Source organism: Osmia lignaria, chromosome 12 (genome assembly GCF_051020975.1).
Source record: "Osmia lignaria lignaria isolate PbOS001 chromosome 12, iyOsmLign1, whole genome shotgun sequence".
Taxonomy (NCBI): Eukaryota; Metazoa; Arthropoda; class Insecta; order Hymenoptera; family Megachilidae; genus Osmia; species Osmia lignaria.
The window spans coordinates 4,723,845-4,746,917 of NC_135043.1; the positions used below are offsets into that span (position 1 = coordinate 4,723,845).

Sequence of the window (23,073 nt, forward strand, 5' to 3'; positions counted from 1 at the left end):
GTAAAAAAGCAGCGGACAAATAAGTCAAGAAAAAAATGAAAAGGGAGGCTGGGAAAGACCAATGAAAAATGAGAAGACATAGAAGGAAATAAATAAAAAAAGAAGATGGAAGAAAATAGGGCAAAACAATTGGTCGAAAGAGGGAAAAATGTGGAACGAGAGGGAGCGAAGAGGGATGCAGAGTTAAAGGGGTCGCGTTATAATGAAACGAGTCCGAGAAAGAAAAAATCTAATTAACAATCCAGTTGGAAAATTATGGAGGCGCTGGTGACTCTAATGTACTGGGTGCTAAGAAAATAATGGCAATTGTTTGTTCCATAAAAATTCTTTTAAAGGAGCAACATAGCAGATGTTGAAATTGATTTTCACTTATGAAATAATTTTATTCAAGTTCCTAATGATATAGAGAAGACTTAGAAAATTGGAAGGTTTAACTTTTCAGTGAAATTATCTTTCTCCGAGATAATGCGAATAATTGAGGCCAGTAAACTATGAGCGCATTAGTTTCTTAACACCCGGTAGGAAAGTGAGCTGGTAGCCGTTTGCTTTGCCCCCGAGGCCGGAGGAATTTTTCCCGCGGGATAATTAACTTCGCTCTTTCACGTCGTTTTGCCAGCCATTTCGCGCGATCATCCTTGCTCCGTCTCTGTTTCTCGCGGTCGATCTTTCGTTCCTCGTAGTCACTCGTGTTGGTAAACCTTTTCCACATGAACGCCAATTAACGTGCTTTTCTCCTTTCCCCTTTCTCTGACCCGAGCGTGGAGTGGAAATTGCCGTTCTCTCATAGCTTTCCTCTCGGTCTTTTCCTCTACCGTTTTTCCGGCTCGAACGAACGAACGAACGGCACTCACGGCGTTCCTGCTTCTTCCGCGACGTGTCGTTCCCAGCGCACGTACACGCCGGAAGGGAACACCGCAATACCCATCGCGTTTCCGTTGCACGCCGGCTCGGGATACCTACACATTGAATTTTTCCAAGTACCCTAGCTAAACGCGGGATGGTCAATGAAGCGTGGTCGTTGCAATTTCCTCCGAACGATGAACGGAAACGTCGTGAAGGTAAGTGGCGATAATTAGATTTCCAGCTGCCCACCTCAACTTCCCCATCGAGAACGTCGATGATCGGTTTGAAATTGAAATTTCACGCTGACTACCATCGAGGTGAGAAGAATCGCGCCATTATGGCAAACTTATAGGGCACGTGAATTTTGAAAATTTAATCAAAGTAAAACACATTTACTTTCTTCTTATAAATCCTGCGGAGATAAACGATCCTAATTAAGAAATTTCCGAGCGAAACATAATTACTCGACCAACATATAACACAGTTGTTCAAGTTAACTCGTTTAACGGCGAAGAAGGAGACGGTGGTTGCCGCGTCGGCGGTAAACTAATTACGCGATGATGCTAAATTAATTTCCCCAAGATTCCGATCGTTGTTTCTGACCTTTGTCACGAGCTGAGAGCAGAGGCCTCCTTTGTACACCTTTGCCGTCCAAGTTGCACGGGAACGCTTCCCTTGAAACTCCTCCTTCGTCGTTTCAGCGACTTCCTCTTCTGTAACGCGCATCCCTTTGTGACCCAACGTTTGTACAAGTTCAAACGTTTCCAGGCACGAGCGAATCAGTGTGAACGCACACCTCAATATCCAGCTACCAGCTACGTTTCGTTCGGAATTCAAACAGCACGCGCGTTAGCTATTTAAATGGAGATGTTTCTCCTCTCTGCGTTCGACAAACGCGTTGATTTTGCGAAAGGAAAGAGAGAAAAAGAAGATTAAGAAAAAGAAACGCAAACAGTATATTCCAACTCGATACATCGAAGTGTGTTTCGATGGAAGTAGAACGAGGAGCAAAGAGGCTTTTTATAAATACAGCGGGGAATTTTTAAGCGAGGAAAAGTGAGTGAAGCGGTCGAGAAAGATCCGATTTCACGAGACATGAATTTTTATTAAACCTTAAACTTTCATGGTGTTTCGCTTGTGTATACTATGCGGAATAGGAGAAAGGCAAAGGAATTGTAAATACTGGGGAACGTTTTAAGGTATCGATGAATATGTATGTTTATTCGTCGATCCGTAGCAAGAGGAATTTATGTTTTATGCATTTCGAAGGTTAAAGAAATAGAGATTATCATACAGAGGTGAGGTCGAGAGTTATATATAAAATGAGCGTAAACAATTTCTTATGAAAGACTAAAAAAAGAAGGTAAAATTAAATTTTCTTGCTCAATAAATAGTGGATAGCAAGTACCGTGCGGCGCCGACTTTCCGGACGGAGCCTCGTGTCAGAAAAACTTGGAAGACGAAAGAAAAAGTTTTCAAACTCCAATTTGATCAATTTAATGATACTGAAAACCAAAAATCTAAGTTCCTACAGAGGTTTCCACCTGAAATTTTGAGCTGATCGCTCTTTACTTCCTTTTCCTTCGGAAGATCCTTAGAATTCAATATCGTTGAGGTTAGTCTCGAGAATTTCTGTACGAAAGCGTTTAACGATAGAAGTTTTCCCTTTTGAACGAGGCGTTCGCCTTGAATTCGATGAAAGCTGAAGAAACGCGTTTAACTCGGGACGCGGGGGTTAAATGCATTTGAAATGGATGCTGGCCACTGAAATTTTCCGAATAAATTTTCGTGGCTGAACTGATGCCTCGATAGGGAATTGTTCGAAGAAAGGAAGAAAAGGAGCAAGGAAAAAGAGCTGTCCAGCTAGCTTGCTAGATGTTCCAAGGCTGGTTCACGAGACACCATTTATCTTTTCAAATGGATCTTCCCTGTTGCAGCTACGAAAACAATGACCCGGTAGATTTTTAAAGCAACGACCGGTTAAATTTATTGGCGGAATTTCGTGGAACCTTATGGAGGAAGTTTGGATATTTGTCCGATATCCGTCTTTGCTGTAGTTTCAAATTTCAACGTCTTTTATCGATTAGAATCTATAACAGAAAATATTATCTAAAGGACAAAATTGTCAAAAACGTGGATTATAAAAAAAAATAGACATTAATTTCAAATCATTACTAAATATTGACAAATTAAAAGATCATTGTTGGGATGAAAGCACAAGTTAAAGTATTTAAAACAGAGAAAAGTGTTATTATCCTAGATTTACTAAAACACTTTTAAAAAAGAGAGAAAGAGGTAAACGGTATGATCCCATTTCGGTTAAAGTCGGTAAAAAATGTGTGCGTTAAGGGGATGAAGGAAAATGTCCCGTGTGCCGGTGGCTCTAGAAACACTCGCACGAACAAAAGCGAGGAAAAAGGGTGAACAACAAAAATATCTTCCACTTTTACGAGCCACTCAGATTGCCCAACGGGATCCCCTATCGGGTCGTTGATTTCCGCTGGAAATGTAAATTTTCTTGGATATTAGCCACGCGTTGGTACCTCGGATATATATTTCTACCGGGAATACGGGCGTCGCGACGTCCAATATCGATGGCAACGGTCAACTTCTTCCTGCTCGGTTGTACGAAGCTTGAAACAACAGCACACCTCGTGGAAAGCCGAGTTGAAACGTTCGCAAACTCCTCTAGAGAATCTCGCCTTTATTGGATGCTCTAGGTAAACCCCTGCAATTGACCGGAAGAGAGAGACAAACGATCGAACGTATCCTGTTCGAGGGTGCGCTTGATTATTGGCGCCGGAGAGAAGGGTGCTGTTCAATCAGCGGCCCGACCAAAGACGTTACATTGTTTTTTTTTTTTGCTCTTCTGATACATGGGATTCGATCTTATCATTCCACTCGGTGGGGAGAGTAAATTAATGGTCCAAGGGAGGGTGACTCGAGAGGGGATGTTGAAGTAACAGGTACTCGAACGTTAGCAAAGGGGTTGTTTCATGGAGCACAGGGTGGTTTGGATTAAAACCTTTAGATTGCTTAAATATTTGCGTTTATAAATTGTAGATTAACAGTATAAATTTTATTTAACCCTTAAAAGAATCATACTACAGAAAATTGAATAAATACTATAGTCTTTAAAGAATTGGAATATTTAGCTAATGACATAATGAATAACTTTTCGTTATTATAACATTCATTTCGAGCTCCTTTGTTCTAAAACAATCGAGTTTGAAATCCTGTCCCGTTTGAAGAGTCTAAGAAAATTAAGGAAGATCAGCGTCCTCATTGAAATCTGTTTTTCCAATGAAAAGACGTTCCTGTAATCTCATCCCTTAACGAATGAGAGCGTTGTCTGAATGAAGACAGACGTACCACTCCGAAAATTACGAATGAAAATTAGCTAGAACGTTGAGAGGACGAGAAATAATAACGATAAAGCGGATTAAAAGAATTACTGCTGTTCTTTCAATCTTCTTTCCTTTCTCTTTTATACAATTTTACTGAGGACTATGCTAATTATCAGAGCAAATATACTTTATCTCCTTTTGTATAAACCTGGAGAAGTCGCTGGTAATCCGATAATTTTGATACTATTTCGTGCGAGGCTGTTTTTTACAACGGTTATTCTTTTTTTTTTTTACGGTGAGCTGTTTCTACCGTTCGTTGTTTCCTTGTTAATACGCCGGGATTTCTTGGCGGAAAGCAAAGTAGCTACGGAAAGACGCTCTTTCTTTCACCAGTTCTTTGTCACTGCGGCTTACATTCCACCGTCCCTTTGACGTACCTCAGAAACCAGCAAAATGTTATTTCCTACCTTCGACGCTGTCTAAGACTCGAAAGATACTTTTCTGACGTCTCCCAGGTAACTTTCAAAGCCTATGCCCTACTCTCGAATATAAAATACTAGATTAAGCTTTCCAACATCGCCTTTTTTCTATCTAGGACAAATATATTTGAGAAAATTTGAAAATCAAACACTAATATATTAATTATTAATTGAAATTGTGTTGGACAGCTGAAGAGGTAAGCTTTCCGACATCGCCTTTTTTCTATCTAGGACAACTATATTTGAGAAAATTCGAAAATCAAACACTAATATATTAATTATTAATTGAAATTGTGTTGGACAGCTGAAGAGGTTTATAACTTAATTTTGTATGAAAATTTCGTAGATGAAGTATCTGTCTTTCACGTCTCTATTCGAAAGTTCTTTGTCCCGAAAGTTTTCCGCCACTCTCTTTCGCCAGCGAATTGATCTTCCGAAGGGTAATTGATCTGGATTTATCCGGATCGCGTCCTTCCCGCGCCAACTTTTAATAGTATTTTACAGCTGGATATACGGTTCGAGTGGCATCCGAAGAAATTCGCTCGTTTCGATCGAACGAAGCCGGATTTCGAGCTGTTCAACGGGTGAAGGAAAGCTGACCCTGTACGAAAGTTGACGAGAAACTGCGTTCGGAAAGACGAGTCTTCGATTACAGTTGCGCAAGCATACGCTTCCGGTTTAACCCGTTCTCCAAACTGAGCACTGAAAGAAATCAGCTTCGAACATATCCCTGGTTCGATCAATGAAAATTCAGTCTGTATATTCGTGATCGAAATTTCTTGGGAAAGAATGATTTGAAGAAAAAAATCAAAGAAACACCGAACACTTAATGCACATTCAGCTGGTTGAAAATGTGAAAATCCTTTGCGATTGTGTTCCGAGCTCAAAGGATATCCTCGAGTTCACAAGGAAGGATACAACGAGAAAAGTGTTTGAAAGAATACGATGTTGACTATTTTCCACGATGCCACTCTGAATATCTCTTTTTTTTTCCCCTCCTCTTTTCATACACGGACGGTGGAAGGACGGTTTAATTGTATACCGTTATTGTTGCTCGCGATTATTCCTCCTCCTTCCTTCATCCTCGCTGAACGTCGGAGACATCGCATTATTTCCTTGCATTTCGCTTTGTAACGTCGGCTCAGCCTCATTGTTCACGTGCAACGCTCGCTACAAAGCGTAGAATAAACGCGCGGCTGAATAAACAGCTTCTTTTTCACCGTCTCTAGCTTTCTTGTTTTCCTCTTTGTTGCGTGAACAAGGAAACGTCCATATTTTCCCTGCCATTCCTGATCGATGGAATCGAACGTGAATCGATAGTCCAATCGTAAAGATTGGCTACCACGTAGGAGGGTAAAAGTATAAAAATTTTTATGTAGGAACGATTATTCTTTCCAAGAGGTATTTTTTAATGTCTGTGTGAATTGTTATGGCATAATAACCTTGCTCTTAATTCTCGTCGCGTAACAACGGAGGACAAAAACATCTTATAATAACAGTATCGCGCAAGAGCCGTCTCCACGGTCAAAATTCCAAGCGGTTCTCGCGATAAGACAGCCAGAAAACATTTCAGTTATTGCATTCCGCATCACGGAACAAATTGTCGGCTGGTAAAACCGTAAGTAATTAACGGTATCCATCTTGTCCTGTCCTACATTCTCGCGACGACACGATTGTTTGTGCAAATAACGTTGAATCCGTGCAAAAACTTGATTGCGTTCCCTACTGCCTTCGACTCAATTGTCCTCACGACGGTATGTTTCCTTTCACGTTAAAACACATCGTTGTTACGATTAGATGGTTGGAGGAAAATTTGCTTTCAGTAAGAATTTCAGTATTTCGAACCATTCGAAAGTTTTATTACTATTCCTTGAAAAAATTATGGAAATTTCCAAAGCATAAGTAAATATATTTAATTTTCACAAAAATTCTAAAATTCATAATATAATCTTTGTTTCGAGAAGAAAATTTGGTTCGATTTATAAAATTGATAAATCATAGGTGAAATGAAATAACGATGACAAGCGATATAATCAAAAGTAATTGTCACGTTATCACGAGGCACCGGCACTTCGTGAATATTAACCACACGATCGATACACCTAAGCCAGACAGGATTAAATCCTGCTTTGAATGAGTCTCGGCAAGCCGGAGGATCCATCAGGACACCATAGAATTTCGAGGCGATCCAATAACGCTCTGAACAACCACGAAAGGGAAACAGAGAGGTGGAAAGAAGAGGGACGACGAGGGGTGGAAAAGGCAACAATCGATGAAGCCGTAAAAGGAATTGCAGTTTCTACTCTAAACATTGACCGAAGACACGTATCTGGCTCTCGGTGGATAGAGTTAATCCGCTCTTGGTCCTTTCCCTACTTCCGGTTGGCGAGAGTGTGTCGAATCACAATCGAAAATCAGCGTGAAACGGCACCGAAAACGTGACGATTGCCTTATCGAATCGATTCGAAACCAACGAAATAATTCCCTTTCACCCTAACTTTCATCCTTCTCGGCTATTTTTACGGAAATTTATGCGATGGATGAATCAAAATGACGGCTAATCGATGCATCGATTAAATTGAAATATTGGGGTTCAGGTAATTTAAATAATAAGAGGCGATGAGTAGTTAATTACTAGGGCGATAAATAAATTTTCGATAATTTTGCAATTTTTTCATTTTATAAATTTATTTACTTTATTTTCAAAATATTTTCGAGTTGCATTCTGCGTATAATAATGAAGAATTTCACAGATGCCGGGAATCTATAGCGACAAACGTATGAAAATTTATGGAGAACTTGCTTCGACCTTCTTCGACGAGTTCTTCGACTTATCCGAGCAATGCGGGGGTACAAAAGCTATCGAGACATTCCACGGAATCTAGGCCAGCATCCTATCGGGCGAACGAACAAAGACGAGAACAGAGTCGCGACAATCGCGAGCCGCAAAGAGATGTCTCGTTGTCCACAAATTAGAACGCGATATCCGCTTTGCACCTTTATCTTCCATTCAGTCTCTAAAATACCAAGAAATTCGGGAGAACCACATCTTCGCCATTTTTCAACGGACTCGATAGATCAAAAATACAGATAAACTTTGCTTCATTTCAATTTCAAAGATCTAACAAGATCTTAATTAGGTGTCAGATTTGACCGATATCTCAAATTTTGTACAGTTAATTAGTAACAGGAAAGAGAAAGCTTTGTTACTCGTGAATCATTCGCGTTGAATTGTATTCAATTGCAAATTAATTCGAAGAAACACAAGGCATCGTAAAATTGCGAGCAGATAACACAAATGGAAAATTACGAACCAGTAATTCGATGAATCCGTTTCGTTAATTTCGCTGATCCACCTCGAACGAACACAAACTACCGATTCATCGATCTTAATTTCCATTAGCGATTCGACGGTTGCAACGCAACATTTTCACCTGCAATTACCAACACGTATTTTCTGCAATTTTTTCACTCGTTAAATCTAATCGAAAGAAAAAACATTGAACACTCTTGCTCCCGTTAAATTAAATTTGTAACATTCCTTAATCGCGTAACAATCTTTTATTTAAAAAACAGAAATCCTTTTTTATGGATTTATAGGATCGTTCGATTATATAGAGAACTTTATCCGTCAGATTTTATGTTAGATCGTTCAGCTTGACTTTACACGAAGGGTATTCTACTTCCATGATCATATACCAGGATCATATTACTTTTCCTAACCATGTACCACGCTGATACTACTCGTCTGGCTACGTACCGGGATCATACCACTTATTTTGACCGTGTACAGAGTTATTCCACTTATCTGACCATATACCCGGTTATTCCACTTGTCTGACCGTGTACCGCGATTATACACCCTTGTCTGACCAAAGCGTGACCCATTTCCCTTGCCTAACCGCCTATCGATCTGTTCTTCTTGCCTGTTTCAACAGTATCCCCATGTGCTGGCCACGTATCCGTTTCTTTTTCTCTTTTTTTCCTGGATCATTCCCAAATATTTTATTCTTCCTTTCTTGTTTACGAGACCCGGGAGAAATATTTGAAGAGGTACAAAAGATTAATTATAAAAATTTTCTTCTTCTTTTTAAAGAAATATTTTTCATAGAAATGAAAATAATGCGAGGAATGGAAAAGATGCATAGAAGATATTTCTATAGAACAAGTCACCTTTAAAGTAGACACAATCCTTTCTTACCACGATGCTACATTGATATCAAAGCCGTGATATGTATCACGAATAAGTGTCTTTTGAGTTCCCTGCAGAGATACCTTTAATCTGCAATCCTATCTCACATCCTTTGACACTGGATCTCCCTCCTGTTTGAACTTACTCGAAACTTTGTGCAGAGAACATTGTCCTGTCATAATGCTGATTCGACGATTTAGCTACTTAACAGATTGAAGATTATAAACTATTAAACGTGTAATTTAACTGCAAGAACCTTGGTAAAATTTTCCTCCAAATGATGGGTTAAATTTTTAATTAAAAGACGTTTATTACATTTAAACGACATTTTCTCGCATTAAAACGTTTCTAAATGCAATTACTAGGAATTGCGAGAGACATCTGTATCCTTTATGTTGACAAATGAAATTTGTAATTCGCTTTAATTACAAGCCTTAATTAACTCGAGTTCCGTTCGTTACGTAACGCAACATTGCACCCGAGTTGAATGATATTAATTATGTCCGTTGCCTTTGGAATTTCCGTTCAAACGGTCCAGCCAACCGCGGCGAAGAAAAGTCCAAGTAAAGGGATCTTTTCTTGGCCGGCGATAAACTGTAAACAAGTTTTAGTCAATCTCCGGGCGCAAGGGGCCCCGCTGAAAGAAGAAAAAGTAATTTTCCTTAAAGTTCGAAGCGTTTTCGTCGGTGCAGAGTCGTCTGAATGCTCGGGATCCTATGCCGGCCGGCCGTGTGTATGGAAACTACTTGAAACTTCTCTAACTTCGGGCAAAGAATTTTTAAGGAAGCGTCTACAAATAAGGTCCTTTCATCCTTCTAATTTCACTTCTGAAATAGCCTACCGTACTTTCTTCGGTTAGATTACTCTTCTATCTCCATCGTTTGCAAAATATTTGCTAAATATATTCTCTGTCAATATTCGACGCTTCTTTAAAAATTATTGTCTAAAAAAAAAAGGATATAGTAACGGCTGTTCAAATGTACATCATCCTTTAAAACGATTTAGTTTGGATTGCTATGGGTGTGCGGAATCGAATATCGCGAACACGTGAAACGAATTTCACAGCGATTTGATTTCTCTGCTCTGGCCAGGGATCATCCGTAGAACGCGATCGGCTTCAAACAGTGTGATCCAATTGATGGTCAGCTGGATTTACTTAAACGACACCGAAGGAGGGATTAATCTAATCCGGTTGATTGGTTATGAGACTTATCGCTCGACGTCTCTGCGTTTCGTAGCGCAACACCATTTGCATATTCGTAAGCACTGTATACACTGTACACGCGTGTTCTCTGTCAAGTATTAAGCCGGTTACCTTCTATCTTCCAACACGACCTCGTTATCATTCGCTTCAATCGATATATATTTTTTTATTAGAATTTGCTCAATCCTTACGTAGCTATAAAGACTAACTAAGATGATCAGAAACCTCGTCAGAGTAATACAGTATTTGATGGAAGAAGACGAGGATGATTCAGAAGAGAAACTTTGGTTTTTTCCAGTTTTCTTCCGTACAGTTTAGTTTTACGAGGATCTCGAGGTCTCTGAAACCTAAGAAATTTCTTATGGACAATAAGGTAGACACCCTAGAAAATAAACCTTCATAAATGAAAGTAATTGTAACTTTTCTGTTATTTATGGACCACGAATTTTATCAAAACATCATAAAATTAGAAACGTTATCAATAATTATTGATTAATGAATAGGAATAAGGGTCATGGAAGTATATTTATTAACGTTTCACAATTTGCTAATGAATCCATCTCCCTGCAATTCCAAATTCGCAAGCTTGTCTGACTAGAAACAGGATTGCTCTACTAAATCTCGTCGAATCGATATTCTCTGTTCTACAGTGACTAGCTGTCTGATCGCGAACGTCTCATTCCACTATCATAATCAAGGTGTAACACTGACAACACCTCAGACACCTAAGTCCTTCAAGACATCCGAAACCCCAACGACGAGATATTCCAAAGCTCTAAGACCTTGTTGATCTTCCTAGAAGCTGGTAGATCTCTGCTATCAGATTGCGGGTATCGAGGCCGATAGATATCAAATTCCTCGAACCGATATAGTCATCGTTAGAACGATGGTGATTGTGCAATCGTAATATCAAAATGTGACCAATGCGATACTTTATTAAATAAGAAAATAATTGTTTTAAAAGAAAAAGACTTCGAAGAATCAAAAGACTGTTCGACGATCTTATCTGTTTTCAAAGCAAAGTAGCGAGCTAATTTCTATAAAGAAAGATCGCCTCAGGAGGAACGCATAACATTTTCCCATTTAATCCTGATAAACTTTGAGAAAACGGTGGCCAAACCTTTTCTACACCCAACCAGTGGCTTCTTCTTTCCCCCCAGAGAATTCTATTATACGCGAATCCACAACCCGTATTCCTTTCACGGATGAGAAACCCAACTCTCGTGCACCCCTTTCTCTCTGCACCCCGCGCCACCCCCCATCGCAGTGTGCTATATAACCGAGCCAACAGAATCGGAAAGTGGGTCTCCCGACACGCTAGGACAATCTTATCCATGAAGCTAGCTCGCGAAGAAGGAAAGAAGACACCTAGGAGGCCCTGTGAATGCCGGACTTGTCCGTTTCGTGGAAGAAGGTCGTCGTGTCGACGAGTATATTTTCCGCTGTCAAAGCGAATTTACAAAAAAGAAGAGACGAAAAGTGAAGAGGAGGGGCGGGTGAAAAAAATCGACGCGATGCTAAACTAGAAAATAGGTCGGGGTGAATTTTTCACCGAGAATTTTCGATCAAATCACGCGACGGTATTTTCCACCGTCTGCTTTAAATTGCAAATTTGAAATTTTTTAAATATTTTAACAATTTTATAAATTATTTGTTGAAGAGTTACGGCACTGGATTTTTTCTGGAAATTTTATATAATAATATAAAAACGATTCCCTGATTTTGCTTCAAATATTTCTTGAGATAGAAGAAATTGAAAGAAATACCCGTCTGACTTGTACATAATTTATAGGTACAATTAATTTTATCTTTACTTTGATACAGAAATTCTTTTATTTCTAATCGATTAATCTTCTACCTATTGTCTTATTGCAGTACGTGTCCACTGTAATTTTAGCGCATTGTCGATTCAATGTCTTCGCATTCGAACGAGGGATTTATTTTTTTTTTTATCCCCATTTTCACGTTTATTCGAAGCGTCGAAACGTGAGCGGAATCGTCGTGAAAAAAACGTGACGAGAGAACAATGCCGATATTGATGTTCCTCGCGTTTCGTGAATAAATTAATTTTCGAACGTTTCGCCTACGAAAAAGTAGAAATCTTTGCGTATATTCCTCTTGTTCTGCTTGTTATTACGCGAAACAAGTAATCAGCTAATTAGTACGAAATCGTCGGTAATGAAACCAAGTTAATTTGGGATTTGATTTACATATACCATCATGATAGGAAACTGCTTACGAAATGTGCATTCGATTGAAATTAAATTTTCAACAGTAAAATTCTATTATTTATTCATTGCACGGTGCATTAGTATCCAAAACGGTCTGATTAACAACAAACCGTTTTCGGTAAGACAAAAATCAAGATTAAAAATTAAAGAAAAATTGTAAAATTCATGTATAAACCATTTAAGTCGGTCTTCTTGAATTTCAGCATCGGCTGTGTTTTATGAAACCACTAGATTCTACCTTGAAATTTAAGGGGCGAGTCATTTTTCTTCTGGGCTGCACCGATTACAGATATTTCTTAAAGCGTTAGATAAAACCTTAGGCAATTTTTTAAAATGTTATAACCTCGTGGAATTAATGTTTCAACGATTTTTGTTGCACCTCTTTGTGCACATCACCATTAGATTCTACTTTAACACTTATTTTTCTTTTCGATTAAGCATAGCATTTAAAGATCCAATTTTTAAAAAGTGCTTTCCATTAAAACTTTTCCAAAATTTCCTATGAGCTGAATAAGAGCTAAATAAACGAAAACCGCAGAGATTTAAACTGATCAGAAAGAGGCAGGAGATCCTACGAATCGTTCGAATTACAATATCAGAGGATACATAAAACACGGTTAACGACATTCTGCCACGTGAAGGAAAGTGTATCGGTTTCAGGCAGGGAATCTTTCACCGTTGAAATTAACGAACGGGTCTCTCTCGGCTAAATAAACGAACGACGCGAAGAAATAAAAGGGCGAAATAAATGAGAAACGTTGTTGGAAAGTGGGACACACTGCTTTGGAATCGAAACTCGAGGCTGGAAACGGATTGGATCGTAGTATTCATCGACGCGTCATCGGCGAAAATCTGGAACCGATGAATTGACTCTCTTTGGAAATTCATACACGCTGGAACCGGAGCCAGCTCGATACATCGACGGGTATCGATCTTCTTTTCCGCTAGAAATGTGTAAGGAGCACTTTTACATCGACGGTAATAAATGTCCTGATAGTCGAAGGGAAATATTTTCCGACCTACGATATCGTTACACGATGTCTCCAACTGTTGGTATAAATTATTGGCACCGATGATGGTATTGCGGGATGAGAAATGCCTTACGGGGTACGTGTATGCTGAAAATAGACGAATAAAAGGATAACGGTCAGAGTGCAACGTTTATCATTGTTACCCTTAATGTGTTGTATTTGTTTAACGTTTCAATGTGGAATACTTTACACAGGGGGAATATTATGGAAGTGGAATTGTCTGACCATTTATACTCCTATATCACTTCAATCGGACAATTAATGTCTCCGCATTATTTATTTTACTGTGCTGTTCATAATTTTGCTGATCTGATAATGGAGAACAGCCATATTGCTCTTTTTACCATGCAGGAAACCTATACTACTTATCTGACCAAGCAGAATACATGTACTACTTGTCTGACTCTGCCTGACTCTGCAGTTACCCATTCTACTTGTCTAACCATCCAGGATACGTATTCCACTTGTCTGACTCTACAGATACCTATTTCACTTGTCTGACCATGCAGGATATCTATTCTACTTGCCTGACCAAGCAGAATACAGGTACTACTCCACAAGTGCCTATACTACTTGCCTGACTCTGCGGTTAGCTATTCTACTTGTCTGACCATCCAGGATACGTATTCCACTTGTCTGACCATGCAGGATATCTATTCTACTTGTCTGACTCGACAGCTACCTATACTACCTACCAACTATTCCCCTTGCTACAAAGCAAAACATTCGATCTCTAATCTCATAATCTATGCATAGAATCTACAACGAACCCTTTCAACCCTTCACCTTCTTTGAAATCCTACCTGTTCCCTCGATCCAGCATTTGAATGGAACCGAATGCAACCGATGTACGCCGCATTCGGTATACATCGTCGATGCGAAGGAAAATACAAATAAGCAAAAGAACAAAAAAGAAGAGAAAGGAAGGTGAAAGCAGCACGTCGAACGCGTTTCAACCGGCTCGTAGTTTTGCTAACCCTTCGGATTACAGAGGGCGTGTATATACGTAGATCCGTGCCACGTATACGCGCAACCGAGTCATCCAAAGAGCGTGGCGTGTACCGAAGAGCGCGTGTACATAAGCGAACAGGCAAATATCGTCGTGCAGCATCCGGCTGGCTATTCGCGCGGTGCAATTTTTCCTCTATGGCCAGGAGTATCGGCTTCAATTCCGCTCGAACTAGCCGCGAAAGGTGGATACGTGATTCGCGCGAGTACCGAGCGGGCAGAGAGGAAACTGCCGAAGCAATTATTGTAATGAGATGTTCGGGGTGAAACGGCGGCACGACAGACGCGACGAGGAAACTGGACGAGCTGTCTGAGTCAGCTCTGTTTTCGGGATATCCCGGCTCGCTTCTAAAGGAGAAACCGGAACTGGAAATGCTGCTCATTCGCTGTGGATTTATGAATAGTACATTTACCGTTTCCTGAACTGGTCTTGAGAAAATACCAAATTTTAGGCAAATTTTGTTAGCTGGTTATCTTAGAAAATTTAAGGGATGAAATCACCCTGCAGTGTTCTGTAATTTTGTCTAATGAAAATTGAAGCGAAAGTGGTCGCAGTGTCCAGATTGCAAGATATACAACGGAATTGGAAATCATCTTGGCAAATTATGCAGATCCGGAGAACAGGAAGGAGATTTCATAAACAGAATATCAATGACGTCTAACATACTCTTCGACCGAGGTCAAACAATCAAATATTGGTTTGCTGGGTGTACCACGATTGCCATCGGAACACCGCCGATACAGTTCAAATAGGTTTAAGTTACAAGGGACAGTTAATCGATCCTCTAATGTTACTTGCACTCCGCAGGATAGCTCGTCCGGTTTCGTAGAGTCATTCTACGAGAGGTAACTAACCGAAGAAACGGAAATGCAATATCCTTAGGCACGTGAGCAGGCTTATCCTTCGCTCCAAAGGAGTCATTACTCAAAGCTCCTTCTAATTGAAACTACCCTTGCATATAGATGGAAGGTGAGAAGATCAATTTCGATAGTACTTTAACCACCAACGCAAATGTTTAAATAACTAACAGTACTCTGGTATAAGCATTTCTTGTGATTTGTTATATGAGAAGTCATTTTGAAAGCAGAAGTATCATATTTTCTGTGGGAACACATTTGATCCGCATAATATGTATAATGTATTACAAGACGGACTATGGCGTATCAAACGCGACAAAGGCTAATGCCGACGAATGGCGTCTTCTCCGGGGCCATTTCTCAGGATCACGCGAACGTCTTCTCGGAGCAAGCGGTGTCGGGAGATCGCGTAGAAAGCATACCGTGGACTTTATGCGCCGAAAGGTCGTCTTTGACGAGGGTAATTTTTCAATTACCCTTCGGCCAGGTATCAGCGGGCAAGCAGCTTCTTCCGTTTTCTGTGCACCCGAAGGAGAGAGTTGAGAGAGCGACATCGAGCACCAGGATGCACCGTATCGATTTCAGATTCCAATTTAATGCCGTCGCAGTATCGGAGCCACGATCTTCCAATACCAATTTCATGTTATCGGACCAGCACGACGACGACGGCTTCCGCCTTGCGACGACAACGTCGAGACGCGCCGCGGCGCGAGCTTTGCACTCTCCGCGCGATTATGTTCGCGGCTCGAAACGATTTTTGAACCTTCCGAACGATTCCGCTCGTCATCTCGAAACTCTTAAAAGAGTATTGCGCTCGATAGATACTGCAACCCGTGTTTCAGACCATTCTCGATACTCTGATACACGTATGACGATTGCGTTATCTTCCTATTCGCTAGGAGAATTTCTGAATTTATATTCTCGAAGCATAAACACAGGGGATGATTTATTTGTTGTTGCAGTTCCACCGCGCAAAATCGTGATCGTCGATGATTCGGAGATCGCACGGAACTCTATGGTGGGCCCGTACATGGAGGGTGACACTCTGCGGCTCTATTGCGACGTGTATGGTGGTGAGTATCGTGTCAGCTTGCATCGTGTTTCCCGTTGGTCCACTCGAGAGAGAGAGAGAGAGAGGATCGTTGAAACATTCCCACGCAATTCCCGAAAACGAACGCCAGCTTTCGGTGCTGGGATCGTTAAAGGCTCGTTTGCAGTTAAGTTTATAGTGGTTGCGAACGATCCCTGGCTGACTATCGTCGACTATAACCGACCTGCCGCTATCATCCCCCTTTACGAATATAATAATACTTTTTCAACGTGCCAAATGCGTCAGGGATCCTCTTTTCATACAGTAGAGAGCATTTCGAACTTTTCTATTTAATTTTCCCCAGCATAAAACACCTTCGAAACATACACCTTTTACTCTTTTCCGAACAACCACTCGATTCCCGCGCACGGTAGCGTTGAATGAAATTAAAACTGTACGAGCTGGCAGGTAAAACTAACACACTTTCGGTAAATCGAGTGACGTACGCGAAAATAAGTTCATTTTTATGAACTCGGTGTAGTGGAATTTTATGAAACTCCGAGCATCCGTAGAGACTGTTTTTGATCGTGCAATTTTCAGCGGAGCTATAAGCAGACCCGATATTCGATTTATGAATCGTTAAAATACATGGAATATCGTGCATGTTATCGAAAGCTTTTTTAATAACCAACTAATGGAACGGAATGGGTTAAAAATATAAAAATAGGTGTTTACTTCCAAATTGGCGAAGCGCGAATTAACAGATTCTTGGTATTTAAGGAAAAAATTTCTAAGTCCCTATTTTTCTGAATTGAATGTATTAAAAATGCTTTTTATTCGCGAAATAATTATTATTTTCACTCCTCGAGAAGAAAAAACGAAATGCAATTAAAAAACATGTGTACAGGTAAAATTAAGAGAAGTGATATTGGAAAAAATCTAGCAATCAGAAGATTCACTGATCGAAAAAATTGATACTGATGAAATTGAATTGGTTTTCACAGGTAAACCAGCACCCACAGTGTCCTGGCATCGCGACGACAAGCTTGTCACCAACAAAACCATAACAGTGAGAAACGGTGTGACGCGCAGCGAGCTCGTTATAAAAAATTTAGGACGGGACGATGTCCGTTCGGTGTTGACCTGCAACGCGACGAATAACAATAGGTCGATTCCGCTCTCCTCGTCCGTTCAGGTGGACATGAATTGTAAGTATCATGTGCATGCAATGACAACGAAACAAAAACAAGTTTCCCCCCGGGTTCCGATCACTGCTCTTGCTTTTGTCCAATACTGTTCGTTCCTACCCTTGCCTCTATTTTTTTCTCGCCTTCATTTAACATCAATCGAAACGATAAATGTTTCGAAATTGCACAACGAATGAAATTGCCGAAACGCCGTCGAGTAATTAAAATTTAAAAAAGAATTAAAAAAAAAAAAAAAAAAAAAAAAACAGAAGAACGATGTTTGTTTTATTATATTACAAAGTTAACGAACTGTTAAAAAAGCATAAAAAATACAAAAGAGTACTTAATGCGTTATAAATGGAAAAAAAAATTATTTACTTAATTATAATCTTTGCACTTTGTCTATTTTATATTTGATCGATACTCAGATCAATTGACCTGTGAGTCTTCACGATAACTTTTTACCATTGGCAAGCCATCGATGTGAGAGATGTTTATCGGTATAATAGAAAAGCCAATGGCCATTTTTCTCGAGCTGTTTCAATGTTCGGAATAAAATACCTTACCATCGCGGGCAGAGATGAAGTTTCCACTCGCTGAGCAACGAAGTTTAGATCGACTTCGATCGAATTCTCGTCTAAACAATACCGATTGATTTCCGTCAAGGCAATAAATAACACGAGTGAAATATAAACATTCTGAAATTACTTTCTAAACTCGGTCGGATTATATGAAATTTTTGGATACAATTTATTAAGATCTACTCGACGAAAAAAGAGTAATAAAATAGAGAAGAATAAATATCATATACGTCGGGGTGAAATCAAGATGAAGAATAAGATCCTGTTTCTGAAAGGAAGTACGCAAGGAAGAAAGCTAGGGATCCATCCCTAGGGATTCCTTTATACTCTGTACAAGGACAGAACCATTTTCCAGCCACGATGCGTGAAAGAAATGGAGGAAAAGGCCAGCAGTGTGGCCATTACAGGATGAATAACGTCCACGGGGTCGTTTCTGTTCCCCTGGTGGAAAGGATTTCGATTATCTACACGATGATTTAAAATATTCCCGATAACACGGATCAGGAAGTGACCATCCCCTTACGGTCAATCCAGCTGACTTTCTTATTTTCACCCTCTTGGAAACAAAGCGAGAACTGATGTACCGTTTACGTCTTTCGTATTGCCAAGGGATATTTATAAGAGACATATTGATACTCAATGATTATATATATATATATCCTGAATGTGACATATTTTTAAAAAGGAGATATTTCCTTCTTTGAAAAAATTCATTTTGATACATGTAACTTTAATTGAAATAGTGTTAATGAAGCTAACTTGAATTGATTTCCCTCGAACGGTTAATAATGTAGAACAGTGAACTGGGAGCTTATGAATCTTCATATCAGACCAATCGGTTTGAATACGTGTCGTTTGTAGGGTCAACTATTCGAGCAAACGACGTCATAGCGTTCACCTGTAAGGGGCAAACTTTTCGTAAGAAGTGTAGAATCGGGAAACGAGACGATCCAAGCGAAACTTCAGCATTCAACCAAATTGTTCGACGATCTTGTACAACTACGTTCAAACAGAAGCTGGATCTAGTCACTTGTTAAACATAGAACTCTCTCGATTATCGATAGAAGCAGGAAATCTTGTTAGCAATAATTGTCAGCATTGTTGCTGCTGCACGAGGAATTGCATTCGCGAGTGGTTAGTTATTCGAAAGTTCGTCAATCTCCTGGTAAATTTGGTAATTAATTCTCGATTGTACACTCTCTGCTCTCTATTCTACAAAATTGCAATTTCAATTTCAATTTAAAATCAAAGAAAATTGGAAAATTGTATTTTTTAGCTAGGAAGAGAAAATCACCCCTATAACAGTTTCGCTTTTATTCCAATTCCTACGAAAATCCCGTTGACCCGAACGAACCCTAAGAAACAACATATAAAACACTTCCCAATTCACTTTGGACCCAGTAAATCCAGAGCACACTATAAACGTCCCGGAAGTGAATACCTAATCCCTCTGATTGACGATTCGAAAAATGCTACGTCGGGAGTCGAGTAGTTTTGAAATAATTCAAGTGAACAGTTATTCCCAGAAGTGGCGAGGTTAACGTCAGGTAAACATTTCGCATTGTCTCCGGGTGAGTTTATGCAACCGGATGCCTTGGTCCTCGGGGAATATCGTTCCTTACGCTCGTACCACCGTCGCTCATGTAACTTACCCCTATTCGCCAGCTTTTTACGAGCTTCCTGTTCGTTCCTTTCGCTCTTGGCTTGCTACACTGGCAATAGGGATAATAACTTTATCTAGACCCTGGCCAGACTTGCTTCTCCTCAGTTTGCTTTATTACATCTTCAGAGAGCATATCGTTCAATCATTAGCGTTTGTTTGAAATTCATACTGGAATAAAGAAATTCTAGATAAGCCACTCAGTGCAGAATCATCAAATTTACCAAATCACATCACCGGTGCTTAGTTTTCCCATAAATCAAACCCTAAGACCTGCAATCATCTTTCAGTAGCTTCGAAATTTATCACCCGATTTCGTCAAGCAATATCATCAAAAGTTACATCGCTCCGGTGAAGATATTCCGCGAGGATTAGCATTGATGTTAGTGGCAGTACATCATGAAGGATCTCTAACGAGGCTGACTGTAATATCTGACGAGTCCCCGCTGGTTTATACCCTCAAGAGTAACGGAAGTTCCCGGGCAATATCGTTCCGAGTTAATAACACTAATGCGATCATATATTAATTTCTTTTATTACCTCCGCTCGGCTATTCGTCCTGGAATTATCTCGCGTAATGGATAACGCTAAGAGGACGATAAAATTCGGCTGACCGTTTATTTAAACGAGCCGTTTCAGCGTCTTTGGCGACCAGTTAATCGCGTTCAATCGTAAAAAACTTTTACCAACTTTCATTCTCGTCGGTGTACCCTGGTTAAATCGTTACATCGATAGGAACGCATGCTCTAGATAAGTCGAAATTTATCCAACGTAAAAGGGGGGAGAAAAAAAAGAATGAAATTTTCGTGGTCAGATAAGAAGGTGAACGATAACTATTCCTCGGGAAAGTTTCGCGCTGGAACGTGCTTGCTACGTCATTAAATTACCATAACGTGACCGATAAAACGCATTATTACTTTGCCACCGCGACGAATCGCCATCTAGAACGGACCAGGTTTTATTTCAGAGTTTTCCAACCTCCGTACGATCTAATCGCTCCTCGTTTCCCGGCGATTCCTCGGATTTATGCGAATATCTTTAACGAGAAGGTATTCGATTACGAGGATAATTGAGCCGCACTCCAGAAAATTTTAAATGAGCATCGCCAGGCGAAGCGTAATTATAGTAGGATAATTGATTCGAAAGCACTCATTAAAATAGAAATAGAAATTCTACTTTGTCGAATAATGACGATGACATTTGAATTCGTGAGATACCGCGATAACATTGTGTAAGAAATGATTTCGCACGAACCTGTTCAGTTGCAACTCTGAAATTACTAAGTAAATTCCAGCGTAACACGCGAGCGCTAATTACTCCCGATAAAGTTGGATTATCGAGTAATTATGCGTATCATGAAAAAAGAAGAATTCTGGACCGCGGTATATTATCCGATTTCTATCGAAAGCAATTGTGCGAAAAGAAGGAAAGTCGAAATGAAAGTTGAATATACCTCGAAAATATTTATTCAAAATTATTTTCCTAAATTTTCCAAGGATCTAAGCTTAAATCCAAGAATCCTTTACAAACGATTTCCATAAATGATCATCTGGTCGCCGGGTATAGAAAGGCACAAAGAAAACGTCTGCCACGCATGGAAGCATCCAAGAGCATTAAACTCATTGAAATGCATCTGATGTGGCTCGTTACTATAAAAAAAAAAAAAAAAAAAAATGAAGAAGAAGGAAGAAAGGAGAAGAAAATAAGCCATCTAGTCGCTTTATGCTCGCCTCGGAGCTGTGATCACAAAAGACGCGTACAGAGAGGAGTTCCAAGGGAACTGTGTGCCACTCGGCGAGTTAATAATACGTTTCCGGTGTTTTTCACGTAGAATGTATCGTGACACGGCACTGTCCGTAGCCAACTATAAAAGGGATCGTCCCTTTCAATAGCGCCAAGAGCCTTTCTTATTCGCCTTTCGGGCACGCAGATACGCCGCGCCGACACGGATTTCCTGTTGAAATATCTGCCTCTCATGCAAATGCCTCCCCGACGCTCCATCTCGCCCCGATTCCTACGAGAATCGTCGCAGCTTAGTTTCCGTTCTTCCCAACTGCGACTATTCGCCTAGATGATGGATGTACGCGCGCAGAAATCACTCGTTCGACGATAACTGTTTAACGCTTTGACTCCCCGCGTCATCCCGCCGTGTCTATGCTGAGCGATGCATGAATTTTCCGAAGGACTTGCCGTGAATTTCGTAAGGGACCGTCTTATTTAATTACCGACAGTTCTGCTAAGTGCTTCGAGATAGATTTAATGGTAGACGCTGAACATCGTCGAAATGATACGGTGGATTTATGGAAAATCGAATTATTATTTAATTAAATTTTCAATGTAACGCCTCGAGTAAATGATCTTGACAGTGACGATTCTCCGTTTCTAAACGAATTAATCGACAGGTATTGTAGCCCGGTAGATGCACACCGAATCCGTGCTTATTTCGTTGCGTTTCATCAAAGGGAGACGAGCCTCCGGCTGAATGCCTCGGGTACGGCTGAAGGGGGACGTACGAAAATGGAATAAGAGCGATCATACGGCGGAGAATTGTCCCGTTTTCTCGGCTGAATTTCATTACGTGAACGAAATTGAATCCCGCCGATCAATTACCCGGCTCAAGAGAGACGACCACCCTCCCTTCTTCCCATTTCTCGCTCGGAGCTCGCTCGATGCACTCCCCGATCGGAATGGTTCTCACGGCCGATTAGCGTTCCCGTTTCGTCGAAAATCTTGCCGGCTGCAGCCGCGCATCCGATTGCTTCGGGCACAAAACCGACGACGCAGCCTTACTCTAAAACGACCCGCTACGGCACTACGTGTCGTTCGAAACGATCAGAGAACTATGTTCGATGGAAACGATTTTGTGCTTTGAATTAGTTCACATATCCTGTGTATCTCGTTTACCATTCTCGTGACCGATATTTTCAGACCAAACATGCGTCATTTCAAAATTTCGTGAACAGCAATATTAACAGAGGATAATTGTGCTATATTATCACAAAATATAATTACCGATGGTAATTATGATAGACGATCGTTTCGTTGAAATGAAATTTACAAGGGACGGTATCGATAAGTGAGCGAAAAATAGTGGACTAGATAGGGATCGAGCAGATAACGAGGCTCGCCACGATGCACCTCATTCGCGGGGGTTTGGTTTTCGTTCGCTTTGCAATTCAATCCGACGAATCTCACGGGATATTCCCGTCTGCGTCGTCGTCCCTTTCAACGTTCTCGATCATCCTCGTTCCTCGACGAAGACAAGGTTGCAGCCTGCTCTTCCGACTCCTGACACCGTTCGTGTTCCACCGCAGCCAAAGGTGTCGAATTAACGATTCCGTACTACTAGCGAGCCGTCACTCTCTGAATAGCACCTGGGAGTATGCTAATTCCGCTGGGTTCGGTGTCTTCCACGGTTAATT

At 40.4% G+C, this 23,073-nt stretch overlaps 1 protein-coding gene across 1 annotated transcript in view; it reads left to right on the forward strand.

Moving 5' to 3' along the window:
* Positions 1-23,073, forward strand: part of LOC117602717 (neural cell adhesion molecule 2) — a 141,307-nt gene that overhangs the window by 98,285 nt on the left and 19,949 nt on the right. The window contains exons 4-5 of the mRNA XM_034321050.2: positions 16,156-16,266; positions 17,228-17,431. Coding sequence (XP_034176941.1) covers positions 16,156-16,266; positions 17,228-17,431 — 315 coding nt within the window. The remainder of the gene's footprint in view (positions 1-16,155; positions 16,267-17,227; positions 17,432-23,073) is intronic.